This window comes from Amphiprion ocellaris, chromosome 24, assembly GCF_022539595.1.
Source record: "Amphiprion ocellaris isolate individual 3 ecotype Okinawa chromosome 24, ASM2253959v1, whole genome shotgun sequence".
Lineage (NCBI taxonomy): Eukaryota > Metazoa > Chordata > Actinopteri > Pomacentridae > Amphiprion > Amphiprion ocellaris.
This window is the reverse complement of record NC_072789.1, coordinates 18,257,012-18,275,468: the sequence shown is the minus strand read 5'-3', so window position 1 is coordinate 18,275,468 and position 18,457 is coordinate 18,257,012. Positions and strand designations below refer to the sequence as shown.

The 18,457-nt window shown below is 39.7% G+C and overlaps 1 protein-coding gene and 1 long non-coding RNA gene across 3 annotated transcripts; one reads left to right on the top strand and one right to left on the bottom strand.

Moving 5' to 3' along the window:
• Positions 1-373: 373 nt before the first annotated feature.
• bco1l (beta-carotene oxygenase 1, like) lies at positions 374-6,670 on the bottom strand. The gene is made up of 11 exons (XM_023295694.3): positions 6,513-6,670; positions 5,573-5,701; positions 5,355-5,484; positions 4,233-4,380; positions 4,004-4,151; positions 3,640-3,860; positions 2,344-2,610; positions 2,156-2,261; positions 1,990-2,084; positions 1,218-1,329; positions 374-1,134 (listed from the first exon to the last, which is right to left on the bottom strand). The coding sequence occupies exons 1-11, from the start codon at positions 6,574-6,576 to the stop codon at positions 980-982; spliced, it is 1,575 nt and encodes a 524-aa protein (XP_023151462.2). The 5' UTR covers positions 6,577-6,670; the 3' UTR covers positions 374-979.
• A 3,846-nt stretch (positions 6,671-10,516) lies between these two features.
• On the top strand, positions 10,517-17,181 carry LOC129348283 (uncharacterized). 2 transcript variants are annotated; one of them, XR_008600790.1, is made up of 4 exons: positions 10,517-10,637; positions 11,599-11,699; positions 12,437-12,569; positions 13,456-17,181. It is a non-coding gene; the product is annotated as an uncharacterized LOC129348283 (long non-coding RNA). The 2 variants fall into 2 exon arrangements; XR_008600789.1 differs by lacking the exon at positions 12,437-12,569.
• The last annotated feature ends 1,276 nt before the right edge of the window (positions 17,182-18,457 follow it).

Below are 18,457 nucleotides of genomic sequence, written 5' to 3'. Positions count from 1 at the left end.
AGTCCAATGCTGCCACAATGGGAAGAAAAAAAATTATTTTGCATTAAAATTTAGTACGGAAGTCCAATGCTGCCACAGTGAAAAAACAAACCACTAAAAGTTATTTTTTTTTGTGTTAAAATGAGTACGGAAGTCCAATGCTTCCAAAATGAAAAAAAGCACCAAAAAATTTTGTTACAATTGTACGGAAGTCCAGTGCTGCCACAAGGAAACATAAACACAAAAAATACATCTTCTTTTGTGTTAAAATTTCAGTATGGAAGTCCAATGCTGCCACAATTTTAACCCCCCCACCCACCCCCCCACCCATGTCGTTTTGGTTCATTTTGAGACAATTTAGTCAGCCTGAGAATAATTAGACAACAAAGATAGATATTTTTTGGTTATTGATTGATAAAAATGACATCAACATGTCCAACATGTTTCCAGATGTTACCAACCATGGAGATAATGGAGCTCCACATACTGCAGATATTTAACTACTTACAGTTTTTATTAGTTTCCGCTCTGTGTTCAGCGGAAAACTCCAATTTTACTTCACATTTTAGTTTTTAACTGAAACACGTAGGATTGATTTTAGTTCTAGAACCATCTGAACATAGAAAATGCTACGATACAGTGTTGTTTTTTAGTTTTAGACGTACGGTGAGTATCGCTGCTCCTGCAAATATTTACAACTTTTCCAGTCCTTTAGTAGTGATGGGTAGATTCAGGAACATTTCAGTCTAAAACACCATTTAACAACCGATTTCTGGGCCCCAGGACATCATAAAAGTCACGTTCTCATGAGGCCCAGGAGGTTTTTCAGGATTAATCCGCCTGTCTATGGGTTCACCTACAGCATGACTTCCTGTCTTTCTAGAAATCAGCAAAAATCTATCTGTGCAGTCTGTCCTTAAAAGTGCTTTTAAACTGAATATAAACAGTTCGGGTTCATGTCATCCTTTAAAAACATGAACAAAATGGACTCCATCACGAATCAAACAGCAGCCGGGATGAAGAGTCCGTGAAGGTCCATGTGGACGCTGGTGGGGATGTAGGCTAGGGCGATTTCCTCGAAGGTTTTGGCGTTGAGGACGAGCATGAATGGAGAAATGTTGGGATCTGGAGAAATGACGGACGACAGGATGACTCCTGGAGGAAGGAAAACACAAACCGTTAGAAGCACAGAAGGACCGAAGACGTTCCTTTGGTTGGTTCTGAGGTGGCGGACTCACCATCGTCTTCCTCCACAGCGCCTGGAGATGCGACGAAGACCGGCTCCGAAGGGAAGCAGTTGTCCTTCTTCCACTCGATGTGCGTCCTGGTGACGATGTCGAACTTGGCGATCTGTTGGACACAGAACTTTAAGTCATGGATTGTTGTCGGTTTGTGTGGTTCAGACTGAAACATCTCCAACTACTGGATGATGATCGAGAAGTTTTGTTGAGATGTTTGTGTTCTTTGCAGGATCTCTAACAGTGTCTGTCTTTGGAACATTCTTGGTTAATTCTTGCGTTTGTGTTGCACCAGTCCAAGAAGTTCAAAAAGAAAACCCTCGAAATGGAACAAGAGTCCTGTTCCATTCGTCCTACAGCAGTGTGTAGACAATAGCCTGGTTTGAACACTCCGGTTTTGTCAAAGTAGACTCTCCAGTCAAGAGCTAAGAGTCTAAACCTCCAACTATGAACTTCTTAAGATACGCTGTTGGAGGTGGAATTAATGTGATGCTAGCACTAGACCTGCCCTCCAATCGATGGTTACTAAAAGAATTAAACTGTTTAACGGACCTCAGAAGAGTCCCGTATAGTTATTTTCCTGTTGCCTTCCTTGGATGTGGTAACCAGTTCTAAGCATTTTCTCCTCTGTGGAATCTGATTCCTTGTTTACCATGAGAGGTCTAGAAAGATATGGAAACTTGATGGGACAGAAATCGACTGAAGGTTATCTGGGGTCCTGTGTTGCTTTTGATCCTGCTGAAGGTCAGAGCTTGTTTGTGTTTAGTTTCACCTTGTTGGGATGTGGAGACCACTCCAGCCTGGAGCCGTAGAAGTATCTGTACTTCTTTGCGTTGAAGTCGTAGTTGATTCCCGGCAGCTCCAGACCTGAGGAGGAGCCGTTTGTTAGATCAGGTGGATTAGACAGGATTTACCATAAATCACGGTGGAAAACAAACCTTCAAACAGAGTGTCTGGCTGGCAGTAGACCGATCCATTCTCCTGCATTACTGCCTGGGCCGAAGTGTCCTTTAGGGTCACCAGGTTGGATCCTCTTGGAGACTCCTGGACAACAGACACATGAGATTTGTTACCTAGTAGGGTTGAAAGTAAACGACATTGAGTGTATTTTTCAGTCGAGTCGTACCTTGTGGACGTTGAGTGGCAGGACGAATCTCTGGCAGATCGGCTGTGAAAAGCTCTTGTGGGTCTCGATGAAGTTGTCGGTCTCCTGCTTTATGTTGTGGAGGTAGAACATGTCGTACAGCTTGCCGTCCTTGTAGCCGATCAGGTCGAACACCACGTGGCCGTCGTCTTCGTAGGCGTTGATGTGGTGGAAAACCACCATGGCGTCGCTGTAGAAACGGGTGGAGATCACCTTTCCCGTCTTTCTGTTGATGACGTGGAACAAGTTCTGGGAAGGAAACAGCAGGTAGGTTGGTTAGTTTGGCCTTGTGGAGGTGGTGCTGTGGACAAGTTCTTTAAAAAAAAAATCAAACGGACTGTGGTGAACAAACTCACAAACTCAACCCCAAAGAGATAATCTTGATGTTCTGAGTCTGCTGATGAACTGAAGGCAGCTGATTGCTAACTTGTTAGCTGCAACAACTTAGCAGAGCGATAATAGGAGCTGTTAGCTTGTTTAGGTGTCCACAAGGAGTACAAGACAACAACTGTACATCTGGAATACATGAACCAGATCTCTGTGCATCTGGGCTAAAAGAGATTTCAAGTCTTGGACAGACTAGAGGACAGACTAGAGCAGGTGTTTCAAGTCCTGGACTGAGATGAAATGTGCTAAACCAGATCTCTGTGGCTTGGATAGACTGAAGTAGACCTAAAGGTACAGGGGGTCCGTGACTTACATTGGAGTTCCGTTCCTACGGCGCAACGTAAGTCAATTTCGCCGTCGGTCGGAACTCTGGTGAAAATGTAAACAAAGCCATCACGTACGTCACGATATCGATGAGTTCTTTGGAAAGGTCATGAATACCAATGACCAATGCTGTATAATTGAGCCGTGACATATTCGTCCGCTCCGCTCGTCAACTAGTTCCACGTAACCACTTCCGACGTAACCATGACAAAACGCCGTACATCGTGAACCGAGGACCCCCTGTACTGTGGATGGATTGAAAGAGATCTCTAAAAGTCTTACAGTGCCCTAGTTCATTTGTCTCTGGATGGGACTGTGGTAGCTCTGGTCCACTGTCACCTTGAGAAGATGTGTTTGCAGGGATCGTGGTAGATCATGGTTCCAAACTCAGAGATGACAACCAGAACAAACTTAAAATCTAAAGAACCAAGTATAGGACCCTATTTATTGTCCCTGTTGGTGTTCCTGTCTTTTAATATATTTGGACTTCATGTGAGAATAGATTTATTCAGTCTGGTTGCATGAGCTGCTGGATGTGAGAATAGAAGTTAAAGGTTGAGGCCTTACGATGTCGTCCTTGTCGAACTTAAGGCAGCCCCCCCAGTTGACGCCCCTGAAATAGGCCGTGGCCAGTTTGATGATGTCCAGTTTGAATGCCTGTTCCACGAACACGATGTAGTTCTCCGTCATGCCGAAGCTGTGGAAGTAGCTCGGGAACAGTGTGGAGCGGAAAGGAATGGAACAGACCTGCTGCACTTTTCTCAGCGCTGGCTTCTTGTGCTCTTTATCTGGAACAGAGGAATCGGTAAGAACCACTTTAACTTCCTGTCAGTGAAAACCTTAAATCCTGAGAACTCTGACACCAACATGAAGCACAAATCTTTGAGGATTCAGAGTCTTTTGAGGAGAAACCAGATGATCCCTGTTGTACCTGAAGCATCTGCCGGGACCTTGAAGATGACGTATTTGGGCCGGCCAAAGCCCATGATCGCGGTGCCCATGTTGTAGGTGTTGCCCTCATCGTCGTAGTGGGGGTGAGCTGTCGCTAAGTTCAGCGCGATGTGGTTCCTGTAGTTCATCTGGAATGTGGCGGAAGTGTTTTCTAGGAGGATCTGAGGAACTTTGTGAAGCTTTTAAGGAGCAGGTGGAGACAAACTCACCTTGCTGACAGTTTCCAGGGTGTCAGGGTTGATCTGGTTGATGTAGTTGACCTCGGAGGAGGCGTAGTAGTCCTGACCATAACGGATGATGTTGATCAGGTTGTTGTCGGTGAAGTCGGGGATGACGTTGGAGAGGTGGGTGAATGCCCTGGTGAGGAAGGACAAAAGGTTCTTCAGCATGCACCCTAAATTATTCCTGGTGCATCTTGGAAAGAATCTCAAGGTGTCCTAAAGAGATCTTTACAGATGCTGGATGGACCAAAGTCTTTGTCTCCTGAGAGAACGTACACTGATCTAATGGGTTCTAGATGGACTGAAACTGATCCTCTAGAGGCTAAAGCATATTTGTGTTTACCCAGAATGAAGTGAAACAGAACAAACTAAACCAGCTTCAATCAATTAAAATTGATCTCAAGGTGTTCTAGATGGACGAAAGAAGATCTCAAGTGTTGGATGGACTGAGTTTACCACAATAAACATGATATCTTGAATAGACTAAACCAGATCTCTGGACATTTAGTTGTCATTTTTTTGTCCTTTCTGACAGGTTTTCTTATTTTAGATGCATCTTTTTGGATTTTGGACATTTTTTGACAACGTTGACTTTATTTTCAAGTCATTTTAGACACAATTTTACTCATTTTGGCCAGATTTTGTTATTTCAGACAATCTTTTAGTCTTTTTGGATTCAATTTGGAGTCATTTTTAACAAGTAACAAGGTTTTTGTCATGTTTGTCTTCTAGGCATTTTGTAGTAAATTTTGTCAATTTAGGCAAATTTTTGAATAATTGTGGAAAAATCCTGGTCATTTTGGGTAATTAAAAAAATTTTTGGACAGGTTTTTGTCATTTTAGACAGTCTTCTAGTCATTTTGGATAAAATTCGGAGTAATTTTTAGCAAATTTTTTGTCATTTTGGACAATTTTCTTGAGTAATTTAGGGCGAAATTCTTTTTGTGAATTTTGGAAAAGTTGTAATTTTGGACACTTTTTGACAACGTCGACTTTATTTTCAAGTAATTTTAGGCACAGTTTTACTAATTTTTCTGATATTTTGTTATGTCAGACAATCTTTTAGTCATTTTGGTTAAATTTTGAGTCTTTTGGACAGGTCTACTGCACCTTGAGAAGATATTCTTGCAGGGATCAGGGTAGATCATGGTTCCAAACTCAGAGACAACGATCCTGTCGGCCTTGACGTTCTTCTTGTAGGTGTCGCTCTTCAGAAACTTACTTCTGTACGTCACCTCACCTGAAACGACAACGTCAGCAACCTCACAATGTTGTTCTTTGGTTTCCCTCCTCAAGCTGTGATGTTTATCCTCGTCATGGCTGCTGACCGTTCCCGAAGGTGAAGCTGTGGATGAGCGACAGACCGTCGAACCAGTGGTTGTACTGGGAGTCGCCCACCGAGAAGAGGCCGGGTCCGTTCCTCAGCAGAGTGCCCTGCAGCCAGGACGGGATGGAACCTGCAGAGGGAAGGTAACTACAGGTCACTGTGAGGGAAGGCAGCTTTAATTAGGCCCTCGTTAAGGAACAGAGGATTTATTTACCCCCAGCTTGTTATCAGCAGTAATAAATCTAAATGCAGATAAACGCTGTCCGAAGACTGAAGAGCGGTCACTGATTCAGGAATAAAAGCTCAACATGCTCCAGGACTGGTAAGAAATGTCATGATGCCACCACCGTGCTTCATATCATGATGATGCCAACACCATGCTTTACACCATGATGATGCCACCACTATGCTTCATATCATGATGATGCCACCACTATGCTTCATATCATGATGATGCCACCACCGTGCTTCATATCATGATGATGCCAACACCATGCTTTACACCATGATGATGCCACCACTGTGCTTCATATCATGATGATGCCACCACCATGCTTTATATCATGATGATGCCACCACCATGCTTTACACCATGATGATGCCACCTCCATGCTTCATATCATGATGCTGCCACCACCATGCTTTATATCATGATGATGCCACCACCGTGCTTTAATCATGATGCTGCCTCCGCTATGCTTTATTCATGATGATGCCACCACCATGCTTTAATCATGATGATGCCACCACCATGCTCCCTATCAGCACTAAAACAACTCATGTCTGTTGATTGAATTCGTCTCTAAATGTCAGAAAATGGTGAAAAGTGTCCCAGAGATCTTTTGTTTCCTGACCAGAAACCATAAAATTTTCACATCAATGAATTTGGAGATGTTTTTATGACTCCTAGCAGCTCGTACCCACAGAAGGAATGATCTCACCTTTAACTTGAGCTTTCACCGGCTCCGGAGTCTCACATCCATTCTTAGCGATGATGGACTGCATGTCGTCCTGACAGATTTCCCAGAGTGCACTGCTCCCGCTGGTTCCAGACTGAGCTCCACCGCCGCCGGCTGCCCACTTTATCCGTCCACGAACATGATCCGCTTACATAAGAAAAGCTGTGGACTTCAGACGGACTTTCACAATAAAACACCCTCAGGTATGAACGGCGTTCAGACTGTAAGAGCTTTAAAATAGAGATTGTCAACCAATAACTAGATCATTTTAACTCTCTGGAGTCACGTTTTAGACACATCTTTTGTCTTTTTATCTTATTTTTGTCAGATTGTTGTCCCTTTGTGTCATTTCTTGTCTTGATTTTGTCATTTTGTGCTAATTTGTACAAGATTTTTATCATTTTGTGTCTCTATTTTGTCGTTTTTGTAGATTTTTGTCTTTTGTATCTCATTTAGAAGCTGTATTCATCTTTGTTGGGACTCCTTTATGTCATTTGTGTCTTGTTTGTGTCATTTTCTTCAGGTTTTAGCCTCTTTGTGTCATTTCTTGTCTCGGTTTTTATCATTTTGTGCCTTTTTTGTCTTGTTTTTGTCAATTTGTGCTATTTTGTATCTGTTTTTTTTCATTTTGTGTCTCTATTTTTTCATTTTGTGTTACTTTATCATTTTAGTCAATTTATTGTCGTTTTGTGCTATTTTATGTGTTATTTTTGTTGATTTTTGTCATTTTGTGCTATTTTTGTGTTGTTTTTGTTGATTTTTGTCAGTTTGTGTCTTGTTTAGAAGCTGTAATCATCTCTCTTGTGGCTCTTTTTTCCCTTTTGTCTCCTGTTTTTGTCATTTTGTGTTATTTTGTGTGTTGTTTTTGTTGATTTTTGTCAGTTTGTGTCTCGATTAGAAGCTGTAATCGTCTCTTGTGGCTCTTTTTTCCCTTTTGCGAAACCATCTGCAGCTCAACGCCAGTAAGACGAAGGAGATGATCGTGGACTTCAGCAGGAGGAGGACACCCCGGACTGCACCGGTGAACATCCAGGGTTTAGACATTGACATGGTGGACACATACAAATACCTGGGTGTTCACCTCAACAATAAACTGGACTGGACACACAATACAGAGGTTCTGTACAAGAAGGACCAAAGTGGTCTCCACCTGCTGAGGAGACTGAGGTCCTTTGGAGTGTGCAGGACTCTGCTCAGGACATTTTATGACTCTGTGGTAGCGTCTGCTATTTTCTATGCAGTGGTCTGCTGGGGAGCAGGGAGCACTGAAAGGGACAGAAAGAGACTAAACAGAAGGTCAGGAGGGCTGGTTCTGTCCTGGACTGTTCCCTGGACTCCATAGAGGAGGTGGGTGAGAGGAGGATGTTGGCAAAGCTCACATCCATCATGGACAATCCCTCTCACCCACTGCATGACACTGTGGGGTCTTTAAGCAGCTCCTTCAGCAGCAGACTGAGACATCCACCCTGCAAGAAAGAGCGCTATCACAGGTCCTTCATCCCATCTGCTATAAGACTTTACAACATCAGCATCACTGGCTGATGTTAACATAAACTGGACTATATCATTACCACCCCAAACCATAAAATTTGCACTGACTTTCTTGCACTGCACATCTTTGCACTTTTAAGTTATTTTTTTATTTTTTGGCCTTTTTGTCAGCTTTATTAGATAGGCACAGTGAGAGAGAGACAGGAAACAGGGGAGAAGAGTCGGGGGAAGACATGCAGCAAAGGGCCGCGAGCGGGAATCGAACCCGGGCCAGCTGCATCGGGGACCAGCCCCTGTACATGGGTCGCCCGCTCAACGCGTTGAGCTATACGGGCGCCCCATCTTTGCACTTTTAAACTTTATTTTTATTTTTTCTGTTAAGCCACTTTATCCTCATCTCTCACCCTTGTATATATTGTAAATATTATTACTATTGTTCTATTATTATTTTTTTCTTATCACTATGTCTACTGTTACATAAGCTGCTGTAGCAATGTAAATTTTCCCTGGCGTGGGGAGAAATAAAGAACTTTATCTTATCTTGTCTCCTGTTTTTCTCATTTTGTGTCATTATGTGTGTTGTTTTTGTTGATTTTGTCAGTTTGTGTTATTTTATGTGTTGTTTTTGTTGATTTTATTTGTGTTGTGTCGTTGTGAGACGAGTTTGTCTCTTTGTGGTTCTTTTCATTTTTCTCATAGAGATAAAAAACGTTTTTAAACCTGACTGTGGTTCAGAGGATTCAGTGGAATGTTGAAGGACATTTTAAATCTTTTAATGTGTTAACAGCAGCAGAAACTCGCCGTGAACGTTCCTCAAACGTTCCTCACCGATAAGAAGCAGAACTTTATTATCTCTTATCTAAATGCAGACTGCTGTTAAACTGTAAAACTGACTGTCCCGCCTTTAGTCAGTCTGCTGCTGAAACTGTAGAAAACGATGCCTTTAAATGCATTTTTGATCCAACTACGGTCTAAAAAATTCTAAATATTCCATTTAGTGACATGAAAAGCAGCAAATGTTTGACTTTCTGAAGTAGAAAAACCTCATTTCAGTCATTTTAATGATTAAAATCTCACATTTTTCCGTTTTAAAGCGTCTAATCTGCAGGATTGATCGATATTTTTTGTATTTTTCTTGATAAAATAATAAAATAAGATACGAGGGTGTCGCTGTTTGAACTTCAGCCTCCATCTGTAATTAGTTAAATCAGTTTATGGCTTCGTTATCATAAAGAGTTTCCACGTCACAGTTCGACTTTCTGACCAATTTCAGGGCTTTATGGTTCAGAGTTCAGGTTTCCAGTCAGCATTTCTGTCATTTATGACCGAAGAACCATTTAAATACCAAACAACAGGTCCACAGTCTGATGGAAAAATAGCATTTATGTCCTTCTGTGTTATTTTATGTCCGATTTTTATTATTCAATGTTGTTTCATGGGTCATTTTTGTTGGTTTTTATCGTTTTGTCTCATTTTTGTCTTCTTTCTGTCATTTTATGTCTTGTTTTTACCATCTTGCATCAAATTTTTTGTCATTTTGTGTTATTTTACATCAGATTTTTATCATTTTGGGTTTTGTTTTTGTCGTTTTATGTTGTCTCATGTGTCATTTTTGTAATTTTGTGCTATTTTGTATGAGATTTTTAGATTTTTGTGTCTCTGTTTTGTCATTTTATGTTATTTTATGTAAGGTTGTTGTCCCTTTGTGTCATTTCTAGTCTTGGTGTTTATCATTTTGTGTCTTGCTTTTGTCTTTTTGTGTTGCTTCATGTGTCATTTTTATTGATTTTTGTCAGTTTATGTCTCATTTATGTCTCATTTTTGTCTACTTTCTGTCATTTTCTGTGTTGTTTGAGCAATCTTACATCTAATTTTTGTCATTTTGTGTTATTCTATGTCTGATTTTTATCTTTTTGTGTTATTTTATGTTGTTTTGATGGTTTTGTCAGTTCGTGTCTCATGTTTGTCCCATTTTTGTCTTTTGTCTGTCATTTTATATCTTGTTTGTAACGTCTTACATCTAATTTTTTTGATTTTGTGGTAATTTGTCTATTTCTTAAAAATCTGGACCTTAATTTTTGCTAAAATATTTCACATCACAGTAAAATTAATAACTTCTTTTAAAGTCAAACTATTTTTTTTCGTATAAAATATGGGTTTTTGGTCCGTGTATATTTTGGCAATTGGATTTTCTGTTCTGAAACGGGTATTGAAAAACAAAAAACGAGTGATTTGATTTTCGTTTTAAAATACAAAAAATAAAATTGAGATACAAGGCGTTTTTCCTTTTCATGATCAAAAAGGGATATATGAGATTTTAAAAATGCTTTGATTTTCATTTTCTATTTAGAATAACAAAAAAATAAAATCAGTAAGAGACAGAAACGAAAAAAGGTTCGTTTTTTTCATTTTCTGAGACCGGAAGTGGTCATCAGCAAGTGTGGAGCCAAACGACAACAAGATTCTCAGAGGGCGGAGCCAGAGAGCAGTGATTGGTCAGACCATAGATAATATAGAAGACAGCGCGCTAGCGGATCTAGTCTGCTACATATCTATGGTTAGCACGTCTACTAGCATCTCTGGCTGCTGTTCATCTTGTTTTTGGAGTAAAACATGGTAAGAAGATAAATACTTCTAACAAGTAGCGTTGTTTTGTTGTACATTAAGTCAGCGACTTGTGAAGAGTTGTGTTTTGTCGTGTTTGAGCAGTTGGTCCGGACGCGTTAGCTAGCTAAGCGGCTAAGTTAGCGAGCTAAGCGGCTAAGTTAGCTAGCTAAGCGGCTAAGTTCGCTAGCTAAGCGGCTAAGTTAGCTAGCGGGCTAATTAGCACAGGTGGCTAACTTACCGCTGAACACCTGTGTTAGTTGCTGCTGCAGATGTCCTCATTATTAGTGAACTTCTCAACCTGTATTTCTCTGCTGTGTATTTTAGCTTTTAAAAAAGTTATTTTACTTTAAGGTTAACTGAAACCCGTTCAGCTGCACTGAAGTTTAACATTCAGCTGCTTTGAATTAAACCACGCTTAACTTAACATTGAACAACATTACCTCTGAATCTCCATAATTTCATTAAATTCCTTCTCTCTTCCACTGCTCAAGTTCAATCCAGTATATAAAGTGACATTAATAGTGAATAAACTAACAACCAGCCATTGTATTTATTTATTACTGCATGTATTTGTTGTAAAACATGAGTTGAAACATCCTACTTTTGGATCTAGAACTGCACAAGCCGTTCATTTTCAGTCACCTGATGAGTTAAACTCCCCTTTTTATGTGAGGTTGAAGCAGAAAGTCTGAGTTAATAAAGAAAGTTGTTCATAATTTGCGATACCTGTCATCTCTGACTGAGGCTTTAGTTTTTGTTGAGCCGATTTACACGTAGAAACTTTGTTCAGGAAGATTTGTCAGTAGCTCAGAGGACAGGCTGCTTTTTACACAACCTTGTAAGAGAATGTCTGTCAATGCTTTCAGCAGAATTTAGAAACACAACACTTCCTAAACAGATATTTTGAGGCTGTGAGGTTGAACGTTTGAGAGTCTATCAGTGTGTTTGTTTGTGGTCTTTCTGTTTCTAGGTGGAAGCTGAATTAGTGAGGATGACTCCTGCTCCTGTCATCTCTAAGCTCCTCACACATCTTTACCTGCACATGAGGAAAATCACTCCTGTAGAATGCAGGTATGTTTGTCATTATTATAAAAAGATGTTGCCTGGTGACCTGTCAGAAACCCATTATACAGAGTCAGCCAAAATAATGTTTACACACATCAGGAAAAGAAAAACTTGCATAAATATTTCAATACCAAATGTATTCAGACATCATGAGATTAATAAAAGTTATCTTTGGCCTCTACAATTACAAGAGGTGCTCAAAGCGGAGGCCACTGGCTTCCAGACATTTCTGTTGTGTTGTTGATGTCACTTGTTGATGCTCCATTCATGAGAGTAGCGCCATCTGTTGGGGAAACATCGTACAACAGGACACAGTTATCGTGATTTGATCAAACTTAGAAAGAGGAATCTATATGTATAGAAGTACTTATACAAATGAAATATTTATAAAAGTTTTTCTTTTCCTGATGTGTGTTTACATTATTTTGGCTGACTCTGACTCTGTGAACTTAATGAGAACAAAACTGTCATTTAATTGTTGCTCTGAAAGCTTCTTTAGTGAAAACCAGCTGGTGTTGTGCTTTGAAACAAACTGCTGTTGAGGTCTGTGTTTTTAGGTTTAACCCCACAGTTTCTGAATGAACTGATAGTTGTTTTTTTTTTCCTGATCAATGTGGAAGTTATGATTGATGGTAACATTTACTGATCATATAATCAGCATGACAATATAACAGTAGAACATTCTGACCACCTGACTAATACTGTGTTGGTCCCTTTATGCTGCTAAAACTCCTCTGATCCAGTGGTTCATCAGAACCTCTGGGGATGTCCTGTGGATTCTGTGGGTTGCAGGGTGGGTCCTACCTAGACCAGGCTGATCCTGGACCATCCCACAGATGCTCCATCAGATGTGGATGTGGGGAGTGTGGAACCCAGGTGAACAGCTTAGCTCTGTCGTGTTCCTCAGACCACTCCTGAGCAGTTTTAATTTGTACTGCTGAGGGAGGCAGCTGGCATCAAGGACTGCTGTTGCCATGGAGACGAGGGGGTTGTTTGTCCTGCAGTGTTTAGGTGGTGGTACATGTCAAACATCCACATGAACGTCAAGGTTTCCCAGCAGAACGTTGCATTAGAACAAGATGATGGATGTTGTTCTCTTCAGCTGTCAGTGGTCAGAATGTTGTGGCTGATCAGTGGATCTGTCTGCCTTTACTCTGACATCCAGAGTTATACAAAAGTGTAGAATGTGTGCAGTGCAGAAGAGATTTACTTTACTGTATGCAGTTTTAGTGGTTCCATCAGAGAAAATCATATCCATATACAGATTTTTATTAATTCCAGAGCTGGTTCAGTAAAGATTATAATAATAACTACATCAGATAATTCTTTGTTGCAGTTGGAATTTTGCAGACTGAGAGATGGTTGAGAAGGTTTCAGTTCTTTTTTTAGCAAAATATGTTAGAATAGAAGATCTTTATTGTCATTGTACATGAAATTATCTGCAAACCAGCAAAGTGTATCAGTCTGAGGAATCTAAAAATAAATAAGTAAAGAAAAACGCTTCTAAAGCCAATAATAAACAGAATATTTTGAGGGAATATTCTAAAAAGGAAAGAAAAGCTCCATTCTCACTCCTCTCAGGATAAACTGTCATTAAAATTGACTTTAAATTAAGCTTCAACACAAGATAAAAACATTTACTTTCATTACTGATGTTGTCAAGTTTTAATAAAGTTGATGCTACTTTTATAAAATGATGAAAGTGAGTAAATTGTATTTGTGTGATCTGTGTTTGATTTCTGTCTTTTCTCCTGTCATCCAGATGTTCAGAGGGAGATGATGCCACATCTGGTCCAGCTGGTGGAAGGTCTTGAAGTTCTCTGACTGGCCTGGACTGAAGATGGTCGTCTCACTGGATTTAAGGTTCAGATGCTCAGTAACAAACTCCACCAATGTGCCAACAGGGAAGCTGTAGGTTTATTAAATGTTGCTATGAAGGTTTCTCTGTTTTTCTTTTTGAATGCAATGAGCTCCAACTGAAACTTGAATTAGAACTTAGAAGTAAATCCTTCCATCTGAAAGGATTTAGTTGCATTAATAACCTCATAACATTCTAATTTTTATTCCAGTCTTGGTTGGAAATAGAATCTCTGTATTGATTCAGGTAAAAACTGAACTTCACAGCATGTTGGAGCAAAACAACCAGATGAAAACTGTGATGGTGTTGGATTGTCAGACCGTAATGTTGCAGCTCAAAGCAGCTTTTCTATCTCAGTTTATTCTGACATTCAGCTATGAATCAACACAGCAGATGGTGATCCATGCTGTGGAAGTCTCACATCTCCTGATTTAATGGAGCTGCTTTGCACTTTTTACACTGTTTATTCACCAACTCTTTATTTAATAAAAGTCCCATCTAGTTTTTATGAGGAATGTGATGTTTTAATTTCTCTGAATAACTGCAGTCTAATGGAACAGCTGGATTTGTAACATCTGTCCTGATATTGATCATGAAGTATTGATCAGAATACTTATGGTCAGCAGTCATCCCTGAAGTTTTACATTAAAATCTTTACTTGTGTTGTGAACTTTGGTAAGAAGCAGAAACTTTAGCGTTGCCATGGATACATGAGTGTTAAATTCTGTCCATGTTTCATTTTGGGAAATTCAGTCCAGCAGATGAGTTTGTTTTTACTGGCAGCTACATTCAGTCTGAGATATTAAGAATAAATAAATAAATGTGCATAATGTGGAAATGAACAGATTCTATTTTTATTTATTCCTACAGCGGATGCAGGGAAAGTTCCAGAATGTGGAGGAATTTAGTCTCACAATCACAGACAATAAATATTATCTGAAAGTCGGATTATTGTTGTTTATCAGCACAATACAAAAAGATTCATGTTAGAAATATTCCAGTTAAGACTCTAGAATATCAGGATTTATGTAAATTTACCTCAATAATATGAATGTTCAGGTTAAGATTGCACAGTGATATTTATTATGTAAGTTTAGCTGATTAAAGTTTATGACTCTGCACTACAATATTATTTATTATTTACATTTACATCATTATTATAATATTTAGGGTCAGACCCGACAGTATTGAGATTAAGAAATCAAATATTCTATAAAATGTAAATACACTGAACTCATTTGGATATATTGAAGTGAGACTCTACAATATTATTTGACACAAATCTATCTAAATCAACATTTTAATCATTTTTACTCCAAACATTTACTGGACTGATTTAAACATTAAAATCACTCCTTTCTAATCCTCTGCTGTACGTTCAAACCTGAGGCCTTAAATAGAAACACACAAGTATCTGATTGAAGGAACTTCTGCAGAGTCCTGGTTCCAGAACATGATGATAGAATTATAGACAAACTTTAACAAAAGCTGCCTGAGAGTTTACAGCTTTTTATGTTAGATTTCTTCAGTAATTTAATGAGAGTTATCAGCAAAAATCAAGTGTTCATTTGATGAACTTCATTTCCTAAAACATCCAGAATTGGAGCTCATATCTTTGGCAGCTGTAAAGTTTCTGCTCCTTCAAAGTTCACAACACAATGAATGAATTCCTAAAACACTCTCAATGCTGGAGAGCGTTTGATGCTGAAGCAGTGAGCAGTTTTTCTGTTTCTTCTCTGGAGATGCACAATGAGGGACGTCTGCAGAGACTGAGAAAGAGTCTCACCACATCCTGACATGAGGAAAAAGACTTTATTGAAGACTACAATGAGAAAAAATATCAGACAGCAGACGGCTGCATTCAAGGTGAGCTCTGAACATTTGATCTGGAACAGGAATTCAATCACGGCAGCATGAGCTTCATTTCAGTCTGTAGCTGCTGAATTCATGGATGAATCATCTGGCACTAGAGAGGAAGACCATCAAACATCCACGTCAGCTGATGGAGGCCAGTCGCTGTGGTTCAAAGCCAACACCGACTACGTGGACTTCTACTGGACCACACGGAGGCCTTCAAACCGGACCAACAAGTTCAGTGACTCCCCGACTCGTGGGTCTGAGGACGCCGTCGAGCCTCGGTCCAGCCGGCCTCCTGTCTGTGGGTGTTTGAGTGCTGAGAGGTTTGTGGATGCATGTGAACGTTCTGTGTTGAAACTGCAGCTTTGGACTCAGTAACGCCGGGAAAAACCAAGAGCTCCTTTATTTGTGACTTCCACTAAAAAAACTGATGAAAATGAGTTTGTCAGGGTTCTGACTGATAACAGATTATTAAATAATGAAAATAATCATTTAAATATTCCTTTAAACAATTCTTTTAGGTCTACATTTCCTTTACACTGACTTCTTGGTAAATGTACAAGTATTTTGGGTGGAATATACCATTAAGCCCAATGTTCAAGGGTTCTTCTGGGAATATACCATTAAACCAACCTTTTAGGTAAATGTTCCAGGATGTTGGGTAGAATATACCATCAGATCAACCTTTTAGGTCTACATTGGAAGATTTTAAAGTAGAATATTACTCCAAACCTTTAGGTCTACATTTAAGGTGGAATACTCCTTTACACCAAGATTTTTTTGGTCTACATTGAAGGATTTTAGGTGGAATATTCCTTTGAACAAAGTTTTTAAGTTTATGTTCCAGGATGTTGGGTGGAATGTACCATCAGACCAACCTCCAAGGTCTACAGTAGTGAATTTTAGGTGGAATATACCATTAAACTCACCTTTTAGGTCCACATTGGAGGATTTTAGGTGGAATTTTCTTCCAAACCATCTTTTAGTCTACATTTAAGGATGTTTAGGATGGTATATTCTTCCAAACCAACTTCTCAGGTCTACATTTCAAGTGGAATATTCCTCCATACTAACTTTTTTGGTCTACATTGAAGGATTTTTTCTAAACCACCCTTTCAGGTCTATATTTGAGGTTTTAGGTGGAATATTCCTTTTAACCAGCCCCTCAGGTCTCTTTGAGGATTTTGGATGGAAAACTCGGTTAAAGCAACATTTTAGGTGCATGTCCAAGGATTTTTGGTGGAATGTTCCTTTAAGGTGGATGTGTGAGGACCTTTTAGGTGGAATACTTCCTGAAACCAACCTTTTAGGGTAACATTCAAAGATTTAAGGTGGAATATTCCTTGAAACCAACCTAAATTTAATATTTTGATCATTATCAAGTGAGAAACCTCAATCCAGACTCCTCATAATGACGTTTGAGATTTATGCTGCTGTTATTTGTTTAGTCCAGACTAAATGACAGAAATCCACAACTGTAATTTTATTTCAGGACTCAGTTATTAAATGTCAAAACAATCCATGTGACTGTAAAAACTCAACAGCTGTACAAGCTCTAAGATTAAACTCTCCACAAGGATCCAAAATAAGCTGGACTTCTACATGAGAGCTTTAATTATTCTTCATCTACTTCCTGAAAAGTTTGGTCAATAAAAAAGACAAAAACTCATATTTTCAGCTGAACTAAAGACAGACTTTGTGATTTTTCTGCTCACATGTTGTGTTGTTGTAAACTTCCTCTTTCAAATAAATATCCTCCTAACCCCCTGGAAACCAGCGTTTGTCCTGTTTTTGTGTTGCTCCTCAGCGACCCCAGACAGTCGGGTCCTAATGTTTTTTGAGCAACACACCAGACTATGACGTTTTTACAATGATGGTTCTACTATGGAACCAGTTTGACATGTTCAGGTGTTCTTTGTGTGAAAACTCAGAGATTTCAGGTATCAGAAGGTGGTTTTCAACTTTCTTTGTTAACTTTCTGCTTCAACTTTAAACTAAATTTCCTTGACTAAGCCAGCCCTCTGGACTTCCAGGAAGCTGTGTTCCTATTGGCTGTCCAGGTGGCTGCTTGGTGTTATCAGGAACACCTGAGCAGCTCAGTGTCTTCCTGCTTTATTTAGCTGCAGACAAACATTTCCTCTGCTTCTGTTCACCAGTGAACCGGGTTTGGCTCCATTGCTTTAGTTTGTTCTTTAGGCGTTGGCTTGCAGCTTCCAGCAGTAAAATCGTCTTTAATCTGTTTCTTGGTGTGTTTTAGGGCTTTGTACTGGATAGTTGTCTTGGTAAATGTGGTTCTTGAGCCACAGTTAGCACATGGTGCTAATGTGTGCAGTGATTAGTGGATTTGGTGCAGCTGAGTTGTGTCTTTATCTTGGCTGTAGTGAGTCTTCAGAGGTTTTTGGTCAGACACATTCTGTATTCTTGTTGGTGAACCAGCGTTGGTTGTCCAGAAGGTAAGAGTTCCTGTCCTGATTCTCTGTTCTCAGAGGTTCTCTGGTAGGCTGCAGGAGACTTTAGCGTTTGGGTTGTGCTAGTTTGGTTTTTGTAAGGTTTCATTTGGACGACTATCTTGAGGCTCCTCCATGTGGTTTAGTGAGGTTTACTGGAACAGTTCTACAAAGCAACCTGCAGCAGAAGAGACTTTGAGAGTTTTTAGGAAGTTCTGGAGACCAGACTTTAGAGCAGCAGAAACATTTGTCAGCAGTTTGAGCAGGAGAAGGTGAGCTTCAGAGTAGAAATGAGACGGAAACCTTCTTGACCCGTGTGGTGAGGTCCTGTACCAAGAGTTTGAGCAGGTTGTGAAGAGTCTGTAGTTCTTTAATCTGAAAGCACAAGAAGAGTCGACTCATTAAAGGAGAAAACAGGAGATATTGTTGGTTCTTCTGTCGCTCTGCAGTTTCCTTAGACTGAATATCAAGTTTATATTTTAAATGATTTACCATGTGAGCCCAAGAAGACTTCAATAAACTCCCTCCATCCCCTGAACACAACACATTTCATTTACATGTCAAATGTTTTTTTTTTTAAATATGTTTTTGAGTTTTAGTCA

Coding starts and splice junctions, on each gene's coding strand:
- bco1l (XM_023295694.3), bottom strand. CDS start 6,576: ATGCAGTCCATCATCGCTAAGAATGGATGTGAGACTCCGGAGCCGGTG. Junction 4,381..5,354: donor TGCAAGAATATCTTCTCAAG/GTGCAGTAGACC, acceptor CTTCCTCACCAG/GGCATTCACCCACCTCTCCA. Junction 2,085..2,155: donor GCCAGACACTCTGTTTGAAG/GTTTGTTTTCCA, acceptor GCTCCTCCTCAG/GTCTGGAGCTGCCGGGAATC.